Genomic DNA, 14,348 nt, shown 5'->3' on the forward strand with positions numbered 1-14,348 from the left:
GTGATGCTTTGTCCATCCCTGCTCTGGAGCAGAACATGTCGCATTTGTTCTTGAGATGAGTTGCGAACATGTCCACTACTGGGAATCCCCACTTGTTGTAAATCATCATAAATACAAACTCATCGAGCTCCATTAGTGCGTCTGGGCGTTCAATTGACTGAGGGTGTCCGCTACCTTGTTGTCTTCCGTGGACACATGAATGGCTACAGGAAATATGTGATGCACATAGCACCACTCCCATAGATGAACCGCTAAGTACAGGAGTGACATTGAGCAGGCGCCCCTTTGTTTGTTGATGTAAAACATGATCGTGGTGTTGTCGGTGACTACTTGCACACCCCGACCTGATAGAAGAGGGTGAAAGGCACGAAAGGCTTTGATGATTGCCCACATCTCCACATGGTTTATGTGTAACTTCCTCTCCTTCTTGGACCAGAGAGCATATATCCTTTGAGGACCACAGTGAGCCCCCCACCCAGTAGGACTTGTGTCTGTCATGACCTGAATTGTGAGTTGCAATGGGCAGAATGGGCGGCCCATTAAAAGGTTCGGAAGGAATATCTGCCAACTCAATTGTTCCGCCAACTCTGGAGTGACTTGGAGACACTTGGAAGGGTTGTCTGCCATAGAGGCAAACAGGGGGACAGACCAAGCCTGTAGGGCACTCATCTTCAATCTCGCATGAGGGAGCGCAGACGTAGTTGAGGCCATCAAGCCCAGCAGATGTTGAGTGTGGTGCGCTGATATCTTGGCACCTGGGCAAAAAGGGCAAATGGCACGCCTTATTTTGTTGATGTGTTCTGGTGAAAGGGATACTCTTGCTCTTACAGAATCAAGGTGTGCACTTAGGTATGTAGTCTATAACCTGCATAGGATGAAGTTGAGACTTCTCTCTGTTGATTTTTAGGCCCAGGTTTGTAAGAGTTTGCAGAACAAATGCAGTGTCTCAAATGGCCTTTTGGCAAGAGGCAGTCACTATCAACCAGTCATCTATATATGGGAAGACTGTGATGTTCTAGAGACAAAGGAAGGCTGCCACTGCTGCCATGCACTTGGTAAATGTCCTTGGTGTGGTGGATAAGACAAATGGTAGGGCGCAAAATTGATAGGCAGTATCTTTGAAGAAAAAACATTGGTATTTTTGATGATGTGGGTGAATAGAAATATGGAAGTAGGCATCCTTTAGATCTATAACAACAAACCAATCTTTTTCCTTTAGGAGTTGGATGATGGACTCCAGAGTGACCATCCGGAAGCGTCTTGGACAAAGGTAAGTATTTAATTGCTTGAGATCCTGAATGGGTCTGACACCCCCATCATTTTTGGGTACCATGAAGTAGCGGGAGTAAAAACCTTTCTAAATGTCCTAAACGGGAACTTTTAAAATGGCTTGCTATTCTAGGAGAAATGCAATCTCTTCCTCTAGAACCTGTGCATAGGGTGTAACCTTGATGTGTCTGATGGGAGGAAGTTCCTCGAACACCAGTTGATAACCAAACCAAATGATAGATAGCAACCCGGTATCTTTGGTGATGAGGTTCCAGTTTCTTAAGAATGGGAATAGTCTGGGCATGGGAGGAACAAAGAGGCTTGGTGGAGGGGGTGTGGATAAGTTTGCTGTAATGGTAATGTGATTTGCATTGAAGTCAAAAATACTGCTTATTTTTCTTTGCAGGCTGATAAGACTGCCGGCGTTGAGAAGAAGATTGCGATCTAAAGGTAGCACTGGCAGTAGAAGGCTTTGCTGATTTGCTATGAATAGAAGGATCATAAGAACGGTAAGTCTGGCAGTAGTGATGATGGTAATTCTGTTGGCCAAATTGCTTGGCCATTGAGATCTCTCAAATTTAAGTTGCTGCTGGATGGTATAGAACCTGGCTGTTTTCTTCATTTTATGGAAGCCCTCCATAATATCATCTGTTTTTTCATTGAGCAGTCCCATCAAAAGCAAGTTCTTATATCCATGCCTTTGTGTCTTCCACAATTCCTGAAGACCATAGCCAGGCATGTTGCCTCAATGAGATAGTGGATGCAAGAGACTTAGAAGCAACCTCTGCTGCATGACGAGCTGCCAAACGTCGATGCTTAGCCACTGTGGATGCCTCTGCTTGAACGTTAAGCAGTTCCATTTTAGTATCCTCTGGGGTGACCTGAAGGGCAGGCAATACTTTGGCGCAAAGCTGCTTCTGGTAGGTACCTGATAGTTAGAAACCTTAAGAAGAAAGGAAGCAAAGAGTACATTTGGTGCCCTAAGACATCCAACTTCTGACCTTCCCAATTGGTGGGAGTTACCTTGGCCTTACCTCCAGTCCTGGAAGCATTGGCCTGGACAATTATGGAATTAGGTGTTGGGTGCTTAGAGAGGAACAAAGTGTTGCTCCCATGGGTCCTATAATGACCCTCCATTCTCCTTGAAATCTGCAAAGATGCAGGTTGAAGGTCCCAAGCCTCTTTGATGTTCTCCATCAAAGCTGGAATAAAAGCCAGACTCAAAGGATGACATTTTTCTTGATTAATGTCACCAAAGTCCAAGTCCTCCTTAGGAGGCGGTGGTTGCTCAATGTCTAACTTCAAAACGTTGGCCATGCGTGCCACCATCTGCGAAAGACGTAAAGTCCCATGAAGGAGAAGGGTGTCTTAAGTCCCCTACATCAGAATCCGGTGTATTAACATTTGGTGGAGTCTCAATTGAAACTTCAGAGGAGGCATCCTCCTGGTCAGATGCGGAAGAAACCAAGGGGTCACCTTGGAGAGAAGGCGATGGCGAGAGTGATCTATGGCGCTCCCTGGAATGACGGGTCGAAGAGGAGTCCTCAAGGACCTGAGTGGTTGGAGCTGCTACAACATGGTGGCTCTTGGACTGAGTAGGAGTGGATACCGAAGCAGTTGAAACTGAAGAAGTAACAGCATGATGTGCCCTCTTTGATTTCGAAACCGAGAGCGCTGACTGCTTCTTGCATGGAGATTGGTGGCCAGAAGCCTTTGACGTCAGTACGTCGACTTCATAATGAGATCGATATCAACGTCAAGGTGGGGAGGGTGACAGGGAAGACAAGGAGGCATACACATATTTAAACTTCCTGAATTTCCCATGGCTGTTGATCTCATAATATTGGTCAGATTTGGTGTCATCCTCTCTATGTCAACATCGACCTGTTCTGCTCTCGACTTCAACATAAATTGGTTCCTCAACATCATGATATACTCGACATCGAGAGCCCCTCAAAACCACTACCATGTCTCGACGTGGGGATTGAAGTGAAGGTAATGTAACGTATATCCTATTAGTAGTCTTCTTCCTGGGAGAAGCTCGCTCTATAGACTCCTCTGAGTCCGAATGAGGCAGAACAATCAGCCACCCAATGTTCACAGGGCTATAATGGGCAGAAGTCTGGATGGAAGCAATCTCAGCATGAAATCGACTTGGACTCAATGAGCGGCTTGGAAGCGAGGATGTTGCCCGGTTAGTTGGGCGATGATCGGGAACACCATCGTCTGAAACCAACTCGGTGTCGGGCATATCCCTAGATGATTCTTCCAGTATCGGGGACAGTAAAGATCCCGCGACCAATGGTAACCCATGTAAACAGCCCCGTATCTCCAAAGAGATTTATGGGGGTGCAGGAAATCGGGACGAGTAAGAAAACCAGACAAACTACTAACTGCTGAGCAGAGCCAGTTGAACTCAGCCAAGTTCTGTCTAAATTTTCTTCCTCAGAGGCCAATCTCCTTATTAAGAAAGCAACACAGACATAACCATGAGATATACTCAGAATGATTTGGCTCTGAAAGTTTGGTAGCAAACCCACGTGGCCAATTAGACATTCAGCTGGTCTGTTCAAGAAACAAAGCTTCTACATAGAAATCAATCATTACTGTTTTATTAAAAAGAATTACTTTAGAAAAGGTTTCAGTTGATAGTAAATTAAGTCAGTAGGTACATTTTCATTCAAGACTAACGGAACACACCACTCCCCCCACTCCAGCTAAAAAAATAAAGAAATGAAACTATGCTAACTAACAAAAAGCATAAATCATCCATCTCACGTGTCTTGGGTCTTCAAAGGCTGATGCTAGATGAAAACCAGTCCATTATGGGAAAAACACGTGTCTGCCCCTTTCTCAGGCAAACTCCATCTTTCTTCTCACTTTCTCCTCACTCTTCTTCTTCCCAGAATGCCTCCTGGGCCTTGTTGTTCCGCCTAACTTTCTCAGGGAGCTTCAGTTGTTATCATTCTTTGTGGCAGAATTATTTTGACTACGAAACTCTCTGCTCTCCACTCAGCTTAGCAACGAGATAACCAGAGAGCGAAGCTTCTCTGGAACAGCATGTAAAACTTTCCTACTACAGAACAGACTTTAAATCAAAATGGATGCTATTGGGACAATCTTAGTACTACATATCCCATTCTAATACACATAAAAACACAAATCATCACATGCTGTCGATCTTTTGAAGAAGCTTTGACTTTCTTGTTCTTAGCAGCTTTTTTCTTCTTGATGCTTTCTGCAGCCCCTGGGCAGATAGAGACACAGCTGGAGTCAAGGACTTTGAAATTTCTGAAGCTGATCCAGAGCCCTTTTTCGATGCTACCAAAGTAGATTTCGCCAGTGGAGCTGATTGTACTGACTCCGTCGGAGGCTCGGTGTGGTGAGCGGGGCGTTGAGAAGCAGCTGATTCCATTTGCAATTTAATAGGGGAGAGAGACTTGCTCCAAAGGTGAGCCTTAAGCCGCTGCTCTCTAGACTTCAAAGACACCTTAGAGAGGTGGAACAGGAATGAGAACAGGAATGGGGTTGATGTCCTTTCCCCAGGCAAAACAGACAGTGTTTGTGTCTATCGGTGAATGGGATTTTGGTGGCACAGGACACACAACATTTGAAGATGCCCACAGAGGCCATAAAAAGACAGCCCGGCAGTGAGGCAAATAAACGAACACCACCAGTCATGAATAGTATTAATTAACCAGTCCAAGTCAAGCCAATCAAGAAGAAACAAGAAGAATAAAGTCCAAATCGTAAATTGAAGGGGAAGCTAATTTCCAAAAGCAGTTATCATCGGGGAAGGAGAGTAATCTGTCTGAAGGAAAGGGGAGGAAACCATAAATCACAAACCGTAGATCACAATCCGAAAGAGTCCAAATAACACCAGGGGCAACACACAAAAATCAGAGTCAGGCAAGTCCGGATCAGGCACGAAAGAGACAATTGAAAAGGCAGATAGCGATAGCTCTAGCAAAGAGGCTCCAGTCGTGATGGTAGCAAAAAGGAACTGAGGTTTGGACGAGCTGAACATGCATGGTAAGGGGCAAAGTACTACTAATGTTTCTTTTTTTAAAAAAGCTCTAGAATATTCCGAAGATCCAGCGCAAGCGCAGTTTATACCCATTTGTATGGATTCACAGCGGCCGGAAAAGTGATATTCTGCTACCTCCTCCAGGCAACCCTCTCATCTGCTATAGCCAGTTAGATTTATCATGGCCAGTTTTTAAACTGAGACAGCTGCAAGCTCTTAAGCAGCTCCAACGGAATTAATTAATTAATTAATTGTCAATTCATTAATTGCTATCACTGCCATATGAGCAACAACAGTTCTCTGGTATTTGGTAACTTTAAAAGTGGCACTTAAGATTCCTGGATGCCTCTTTTATGGATTCCATTTGCAAAGGCAAGACAAGGTAACATACACATGATGGGTGCATGCAAAGCCACATGGGTATGCTAGTTGTGATTACCAAACTTCATGCTTACATCAGATATATGTCAATATATATTTGACATATATACAGTTACCAGAAATTGGGACTCGAGTTGTGTGACTTGCTTTCAAGAAGGATTTAAGTTAGACTGGTGACTCAGCTTGGGTTTTTTTTTTTTTTTTAGATCCAATGATTTGTACTCAATTCACAACTCTGATTCATTTATGTAAGTCTTGCTTTCAAGTTCCTATTGTATACTGAAGAACGATACACTCCTACCTGGGATGGTCATCCTCTTTCACCAAGCGTGCATCTTCAGGAGGGATGCACATGGAGCAATGAGGGAGGGGACACCCACCTAGCCAGTCAGATCAGCCAAATCAGCCCTGGTGATCAATGGGGTAACAGATGTCGCAGCCAGATCACCCTCACTTTTCAAGTCCCTATTCTCTTAATGAAGGACACCATAAACCGACATAAACAACACACAGCAGTTGTGAGAATTGTACCACTTAGCCCCATTCTTTATCTTAACATGCTATTCAGGATTGTAGCTCCACTATTTTTATGAAACAATAGGCTTTGAAGTAATTATCAGTTTGAATATCTAAGGTCATTGTTCCATGATTGATAGCAGGCTAGGGTTTTTCACATCTCAGTTTATAACTTCTTCTCTTCTGTGTGTTATGCAACACGATAAAGGTATCTCAACTTTGGATACTCACAGGAAAAATAGTGCTGGCAGTTTACCCATTTGTCGCAGTTTTTCAACAAACTGAGGAAAATATATTTCCTTCTCTTTTTCGGAGCAAGACGTAAGCTGAGGTTTGAGCAACATCAGCAAGTGATTTGCCTGCAGAAAATATGAACAGTGTGGTAATTAAGCATGCATATAATGCCATTTCATTATGACATTTCCATGCAAGAAGTAATTAATACTAGCAAATGAAATACCTGATTTTATTGTTCAGATACTATTTTGGTACAGAAAGTACCGACGTGCATGCCATTTATACTCCACTATATATGTATACTAAACAAGATCTAGTAAGTGGCTAAGATAAAGCTATTGAAGTAGCCTACTTCTGGTCAAAAAGAGTCTAATCATATTAACATTTTTTATTTATTTGAACTTCATATTTCATATACAGTGATGCCTCGCAAGACGAATGCCTCACACAACGAAAAACTCGCAAGACAAAAGTGTTTTGCAATTTTTGGGGGGACTCGCAAGATGAATTTTTCTATGGCTGTGCATCGCAAGGTGAATTTTTTCCCTTTTTTGTTTGTTTTATATCGCATAAGTGTTAGTACCATGCTTCGCAAGATGAAATTTTCACAATACGACACGACTCGTGGAATGAATTAATTTCGTCTTGCAAGGCATCAGTGTATGTCCATAATTTTAAATTGTGCAATCCTCTGATCTGAATAAAGAAAACAGGTACAGAAAGTAGTACAGTATCTCCTTGTTAAGACAAAAAACTGCTTCCTAATTGATTTTGGGTGTGACTACATAGGAGGGGAACCCCAGATTAATTTGAAGTTTTTCAAACCAGGTCCCTGCTGGTTTATGTGGATGAAATTGCTGTGGCAATCCACACGAGTTATCATGTTGCAGGAATCCACAGGGACAGAGGCAAAAAGCTGTGAAAAGAGCCATCTTTGCTGACAGCTCATATTTGTCCTCTTCTTAATTTATGTATTTATTTTTCTGAAGTGACATAGCACTTACCTGGTCCAGTGCTATCTTTGGCAAACATAATAAAGTAAAACAGGAAAATTGTTTGGAGGGAAGGAGACAATAGTTAAGGGGAACTACTTTAATAATGTCAAATGACAGGGCCAGCTCTGTATGTAGTTTTATCAAACAAAGATTTCTGGAGAAGACCTCCCTGGAGACAAATATGTATCTAAGCAGAATTTCTTGGCATTTTTAGAAGCTTATAATAAAATATTCTCATTAAAAAATAGAAGCTGTCTCTCTTCCTCTTTAATCTATGGCAAGAACAGACAAATTGTAGCCTTACAGACATTTCTGAGCATCAACTTGCATCACTAACTATGCCTAAGCCAGCATAAGCTACGCTGAAAAACTACTGCAGCTCCAGTACAGCATCGTTTGTAGGCTATACCTTCCCTCATATCAATCTACACAAATCTCTTCTTGCTGAGATGGTCCATGAAAAGAGTTCCCCCATTTCAAAGACACTTTGCCTAACACAAATGAGTCTGAAGACAGGTTAGTAAATGCACTTCCAAGCCAGTCATCTGCTCTTTAAATGTGACTGCTATTTTCTCTTTAAAATTATATGTTTTTTTTTTAAAAAATTGTAGACTACTGCTTTGGGAGAAGAGATACTCCAACAAAATGTATCAGAAATAAAACAGTTTTTAAAACAGTAACTAAAACATATAGAAGCAACTTAAAAATTACATGGAACTATGCAATTGTTTAATACCTAATAAACCACCTATGCAGGAGTGAAACAAAACAATGTGACACAACAGTCACAAATATTATAAGCAGAAAATCAGAAATACCTCCTTAATATTGCCACGTTTTATCCACACTTCTAATTCTTCTCTCAGCTTTTTTTCATAGTATCTTGCATCTGCCTTTGTGATCACCATTTTGTCCTTAAAAAATTCCTCAGGATCCAATTCCTTGATATCAAGGCAGGGAATGTGGGGGGGGGGGGGGAGAGGAATGATTACAATTGTGAAACTTAAATAGAATGAGATGTTCTTTTGCTGGTAACAACTGCTCTAAATATCTTTTCACCTGTATATAAATAACATATACTTGCATTTGTCCTTGGCCAATCTCTTCTAGCTTCTACCATTGCATCATACAACATCACAGTTTCTCGAGGAGAGAGAGAAAGGTCCAAGGGAAAGCCGTATCTTGCAAGCTGCATCCCAAACCAAAGAAAGTTAATTATATTTTTTAAAACATAGCTGTACTTTTTTAACAGTCTCCAGGACTGTTTCTTCTTGTTATTTTAATATACTACACTTACATGATCCACAGTCAATGCAGCATAGGGATGATAGTGATGGATTTTGAAGTCACCATCCTTGAGAGAGCATACGTGTTTTTCCAAATCATTGTACCTCTCTCCATACACCACTGAAAACAAAATAACCACAAAATGTAATTTGGTAAGATCTGGTTACAAACTTAACTGGAAAGGGAGAAATGTGAATGTTGTCTTCTTGAAACATCTTCACTGTAACTGCAAAAGTCACTTAAGTGTAACAAAACACATACAGAAATAAATGCATTATCTGTTCCTATATATGATTTGTTTTCAAGGTACATACCTAATTTAACCTTATATGATGTGTTTTGTACTGTAGCTCCTTTCTTTCCTTTTGCTCCTTTCTTAAAAGAAGTAGCAGTAGCAGGATTCCGTGACATTACAGTTTCAGTATGTCGCCAGTATCTTTTTACTGACTGTAGCCATCTACATAAAAGAAGAAGCGTTACTTTCCTAGTAAATATCATTTATCTGTAACCAGCCTCTCAAAAGACCTTTGGGCTTTACTATACTTCCAAGTAGCCAGTTGGATAGCTCAGTGAGTTAGTTATCTGGCTGATGAGTGAGAGGTTGTGAGTACAGACTTCCACTGTGCATTCCAGAAAAGCCAGCCTGTATGGCTTTGGACAAAGCTGCACAATCTCAGGACGCCCCCAGAAAAAGAGAATGGCAAACCACTTCTGAATACTCTCGACCTAGCAAACCTTGAAAAAGGAACACCATAATTCACAATTGACTTGATGGCAGATGATTATTATTACACTTCAAAGTAAAAATATTCATATACTAACAAACTTTTATGTGTAAATCACTGTTGCTTGATCCAGATATTTACAGTAAAACTGCTCTCTGGGAACTGAAGTGTTCCTACCAGATCGGAATCCTATTTGCTTCTGGGATCGTGTAAAGGCTATTGCATAAGCCTTCTGTTCCTGAAACAGGCTCTCCTTCACACACCTAATCTCACACCATATGTTAAAATGGGTGCACACTCAGCCATGCAGCCAAACACAGAAATGGAGGTCTGTAGGAGGAGAAAAAAATCACCATGCAATTTCCCTTCTTTGTGTGAATTTTTCTCCAGCTGGATTTTGGCCACAATTGAGTAGGTAACAGGTTACAAAAATGAAACTCTCAGTAGCACTACTCAAGTTGGACCACAGAGCATATATTAATTACTTCACAGCCCAGAAGGGCTCCCAAATACTTCTGATAAGTCCCCACATCAGGAAACTGCCCACCCTGAATGTATGTAGCACATCCAGCTATTGCCCTGTATTTGAAAATCTTTTCCTTTCCAACACACCCTAGCCTACTATTCAAGAGGAACCACAACCTTTTAATACACTGTTCTTTTCTGGCAGGCCCCCACATTTCACACAATGTATTCCTAAGGCATCCCTATTTATGGAGCCACTGTTAGGCTCGACATTACCCCAAACATATTTCTCTGCAGCAAACGAGAGGAAGAGTTCCTGCGGAGAGAGCAGGTGGAAAAGTTTGCTTACACTAGACCAGTTGCATTCAACCACATAAATCTGGATGCAACCTGCTGAAAGTATTTTTGGGGACTGATATCATGCTATTGAGTTTGTACTCATCTTACTCTGCAAGTTGCTTCGGGTTACTTATAGTTGCAGAAAGAGCCAAAAATGGGCATCGAATCATAACCAAAAGATGTTCCCAAACCTCTGCTCCGATTTCACCTCCAAGACAATGGACCTGTGGGGGGGAAAGCCTTTTGTATGAATATTACACAATATAGGTATATTTACAGTATATCCTTTAAATATATTGATCTCATTTGCCAGGCTCCCATATTCCACACAAACTCACTGCATTCTCCAGAGGCATCCCTGTCTGTGGGCTCACTGTCATGTTTGGCACTAACCTCAAGCATATTCTTCCAGTTTCTTTGCTTAATTCTTGGTTGACTACTGAGATTTCTGTTAATCTACAGGATTTGTTTCCATACCAAACTTCATCTTCTCTACACCAGTTTCCAGGAGTCATAGAAGTTGATGTCGAATACTTATTTCCTCGCACAGAAAGACGTAAGGAGGTACCATTCAGCAGTGTCATAGCAGTATGGGTAAACTTGCCCCATTTGATGGCAAATCTGTTCTTTCATATCCATGTCCTATACCCTAACATATTTACTTTCCCCCTGCTAAAAATAATACACCTGTGATCTTATCTGGCCTTCAGACAATAGGCAGTAAAATAAACAAATAAACAAATACTGTATCTGCACAACTATGTCTCATCTTCAGACTTCCTAAGCCCTGTCTTGGGTTCTTCATCATGTTCTGATTTGGTGCGCCACAGTTTAACAAAATAGGTATTTATATGCAAAGATGTAGAGGTACGAATGAATATTTCATGAATTATACTAAATATAATGCATACATACCTCATCAAATATAACATATCTTATCTTTTTGGCCCACTCCTGGCGATGAGGTGACAAAAGCAGGATTTCTAAACATTGTGGCACTGTTACCAGTATCTGAAACAAAAACATATATGGTTTTAGAAACATCTGGCTAATAATAATTTAACATCAATAGTGCAGTTATACCAATTGTTTGTATGTCACAGGAATTTTGGTGAAAAGTTCAAAAGTTCACACCTGAGAATGAACTCAATTTAATACACTAAGACATACTGTACATCTGTGTTCTTTTATTAGATTAATGCAAAAGAGCTTCCTTGTGAGGAAAATGTGACTTTGAAAATACTGCCAGTATTCAATATAGCTTTTGTGGACTTTTTTCTTCCTTCTTTCCTCCCTCTACCAGCTCAAACTTTTAAAAAACTGCTGGCAGCACCTTTACTCTGGTTAACATTACAGACCTTTCCACACCTACTAAGAATAAGTTCCACCAAATTCAGTTACTCTTTCTCCAAGAAAATATTCTAGAACTGAAGTCTTAATGTGTTTGCTGCATAAACTATTTTGCTAACAAAATCAACAATCCTTATATGCCACTTACCTGACAATTCAAGGCATCATGACGATAATCTCGTGTAAAAACACCAGATACCGTAAGACCAGGAGGCAGTACTTTATTAAATCGGTTGTAGATGGTTGCCCACACTTGATTAACAAGAGCCTAATAATTCAGTAAAAGTAGCATATTAGCAACACTAGAAAATACAGGTGAGTTGCCAAAAAAAGAATTTTTCTATTATGATTACTTATACAGTAGTTGAAGCAATCTATCTGTTCTTTAGTAAATAAACACACTATCTCAACTACTCTGAGAATCTTCACAAAGGACTTCTTTAATATAGACAAATCTATTAAATAACAAAGAACACATGCACATATTTTTAGGAAATACAGAAAACATACAGGTAAGTCATTCAGTTATTACATTGTGCTGTAACAAGGGTGAACATAAATAAATATTAATTGCACTTAGTTCATATACAATATGAACTTTGTTGTTGTTGTTTAGTCGCTTAGTCGTGCCCGACTCTTCGTGACCCCATGGACCAGAGCATGCCAGGCCATCCTGGCTTCCACTGCCTCCAGGAGCTGGGCCAAATTCATGCTGGTCGCTTCAATGACACTGTCCAACCATCTCATCCTCTGTCGTCCCCTTCTCCTTTTGCCCTCACACTTTCCTAACATCAGGGGCTTTTCCAATGATTCTTCTCTTCTCATGAGATGGCCAAAGTACTGGAGCCTCAGCTTCAGGATCTGTCCTTCCAGTGAGCACTCAGGCTTGATTTCCTTTAGAATGGATCAGTTTTTTCTCCTTGCAGTCCAGGGGACTCTCAAGAGTCTCCTCCAGCACCACAATTCAAAAGCATCAATTCTTCGGCGGTCAGCTTTCTTTACGGTCCAGCTCTCACTTCCGTACATCACTACAGGAAAAAAAGAAAGGTTACTTACCTGTAACCATGGTTCTTCGAGTGGACCTCTGTGAATTCACACATATGGGTTTAGTCTGCGCCTGTGCTGACATTCTCGGAGCATTCCAGAGCTAAAAGTAACAATTTTATGGTATGATTCCCCCATGAGGCACAAGCTCCTCCCACCCAAGATTCCCCTCAGTTCCTGAAATTTGTCCGCTGGGCACGAGAGTTATACAACAATAAGATACCTGTGACGGACAGAGGGGAGGATGGGCGGGTAGTGTGAATTCACAGAGGTCCACTCGAAGAACCATGGTTACAGGTAAGTAACCTTTCTTTCTTCTTCGTGGCCTCTGTGAATACACACATATGGGTGACTGGCAAGCTTACTTATTGGCAGGTGGGACGTCACGGTAGGAAGGATGCCAACACATTTCTGCCAAATCCAGTGTTACTGCGTGTACCTACATGTAGCCAGTAGTGCCCCACAAAGGTAGATGGCATGGATCATATTGCTGCACGGTAATGTCAAGAATCTCGATTCTACTCTGGATGCAGCCAAGGTAGACAGCACTCCATGGAGCGAGGCTAAAGCTGATTAGACGGTGACTCGTCTGACCACTGGTAAGCCATAGATAAAGTGTGGACCATCGATCTAGAGATGGATAGGATGAAACTGGACTTTCGAAATTAAAAGAATGAAAGCATAAAAAGAGCCTGTCATCTGTTTAGAAGCTCTGGCAGTGTCCAGACACAATGCTGGTGAGTGTCTTACATAATTATTGTGGAGCATGTGCTCTAGATGAGATGATGGTGATCTGAAGAATGATGGTAAGATGAAGCACAGATAAACATAAAAACTAGTCGAATAGGTCAAAAATGAGACATTAAGGTAGGAAGTCACTTTATCAGGAAAATTGAATAAAAGGTGGATCGAATCACAATCCAGCTATTTCCCATGTTCCCTTGGCAGATATGACAGCCACTAGGAAGGCTGTTCAAAGTAAGTAATTTCGCATTTGAAGAGAAAATGGGCTCGAATGGCGGGCACATGAGTGAATTTAGAATGATCTATAGACCATTGAGGAACAATGCGTTTACATGGAGGACAGGTGGTACTGAGTCCTGTGAAAAATATGTTTGACCCTAGAATGAGACAAAAGTCCTACGTACCAGAATCATCTGGTTAATGGGCAGCAGTAGCAGATATATAACATTTTAAAACTTAAATAGAAAGCCAAGTAGGCAACAGTTTCAAAGAAAGGGTAAGGTAGTTCTTTGTTTCATTATATTTAATAAAGATTTCATTTATTTACAAATCGACATCGAGTTTATTGTTTTCGAGCTCGATTGAGCACTGATGCCAAAGTGGGAGTATTTTCCAGGTTGGCAAGTTCATGGCCAATAGATGCGGATGGTAGACCATCCTTCCCTCCAAAGATAGGAGGTAAGTCACCAGAGGGAACTCACATGTGCCTATCTATATCGATCTGAGACAGGCGAACTAGAACTACCTTGGTCATCAAAGAGGTATTTGGATCGTGTTTGATTAGGAATTATGGTGATGGAAAATCCATAGAATAAAAGGTATTGGAGGGAAGAGTTATGGCAGATTCCCTGTGCACTGCCATATGAAAATGTCCCCGACAGTGTTTCCATCTGCACCTGCACAGGAGCAATAAAACCTGTAGTCGGCGTACGGACCCCAGTGAATACATCGAAGGTCGGTACTTCCCAA

At 41.3% G+C, this 14,348-nt stretch overlaps 1 protein-coding gene across 2 annotated transcripts in view; it reads right to left on the reverse strand.

Annotated features, from left to right (window-relative positions):
- Positions 1-14,348, reverse strand: part of LOC110085372 (putative ATP-dependent RNA helicase DDX60) — a 133,018-nt gene that overhangs the window by 58,804 nt on the left and 59,866 nt on the right. For both annotated transcript variants that reach the window (XM_020805478.3, XM_020805476.3), the window contains 8 exons: positions 11,740-11,859; positions 11,157-11,252; positions 10,350-10,465; positions 9,027-9,169; positions 8,723-8,832; positions 8,510-8,614; positions 8,244-8,366; positions 6,425-6,552 (listed from right to left, as the gene is read on the reverse strand). In XM_020805478.3, coding sequence (XP_020661137.3) covers positions 6,425-6,552; positions 8,244-8,366; positions 8,510-8,614; positions 8,723-8,832; positions 9,027-9,169; positions 10,350-10,465; positions 11,157-11,252; positions 11,740-11,859 — 941 coding nt within the window. The remainder of the gene's footprint in view (positions 1-6,424; positions 6,553-8,243; positions 8,367-8,509; positions 8,615-8,722; positions 8,833-9,026; positions 9,170-10,349; positions 10,466-11,156; positions 11,253-11,739; positions 11,860-14,348) is intronic.

The sequence above is a fragment of the Pogona vitticeps genome, chromosome 5 (assembly GCF_051106095.1).
Source record: "Pogona vitticeps strain Pit_001003342236 chromosome 5, PviZW2.1, whole genome shotgun sequence".
Lineage (NCBI taxonomy): Eukaryota > Metazoa > Chordata > Lepidosauria > Squamata > Agamidae > Pogona > Pogona vitticeps.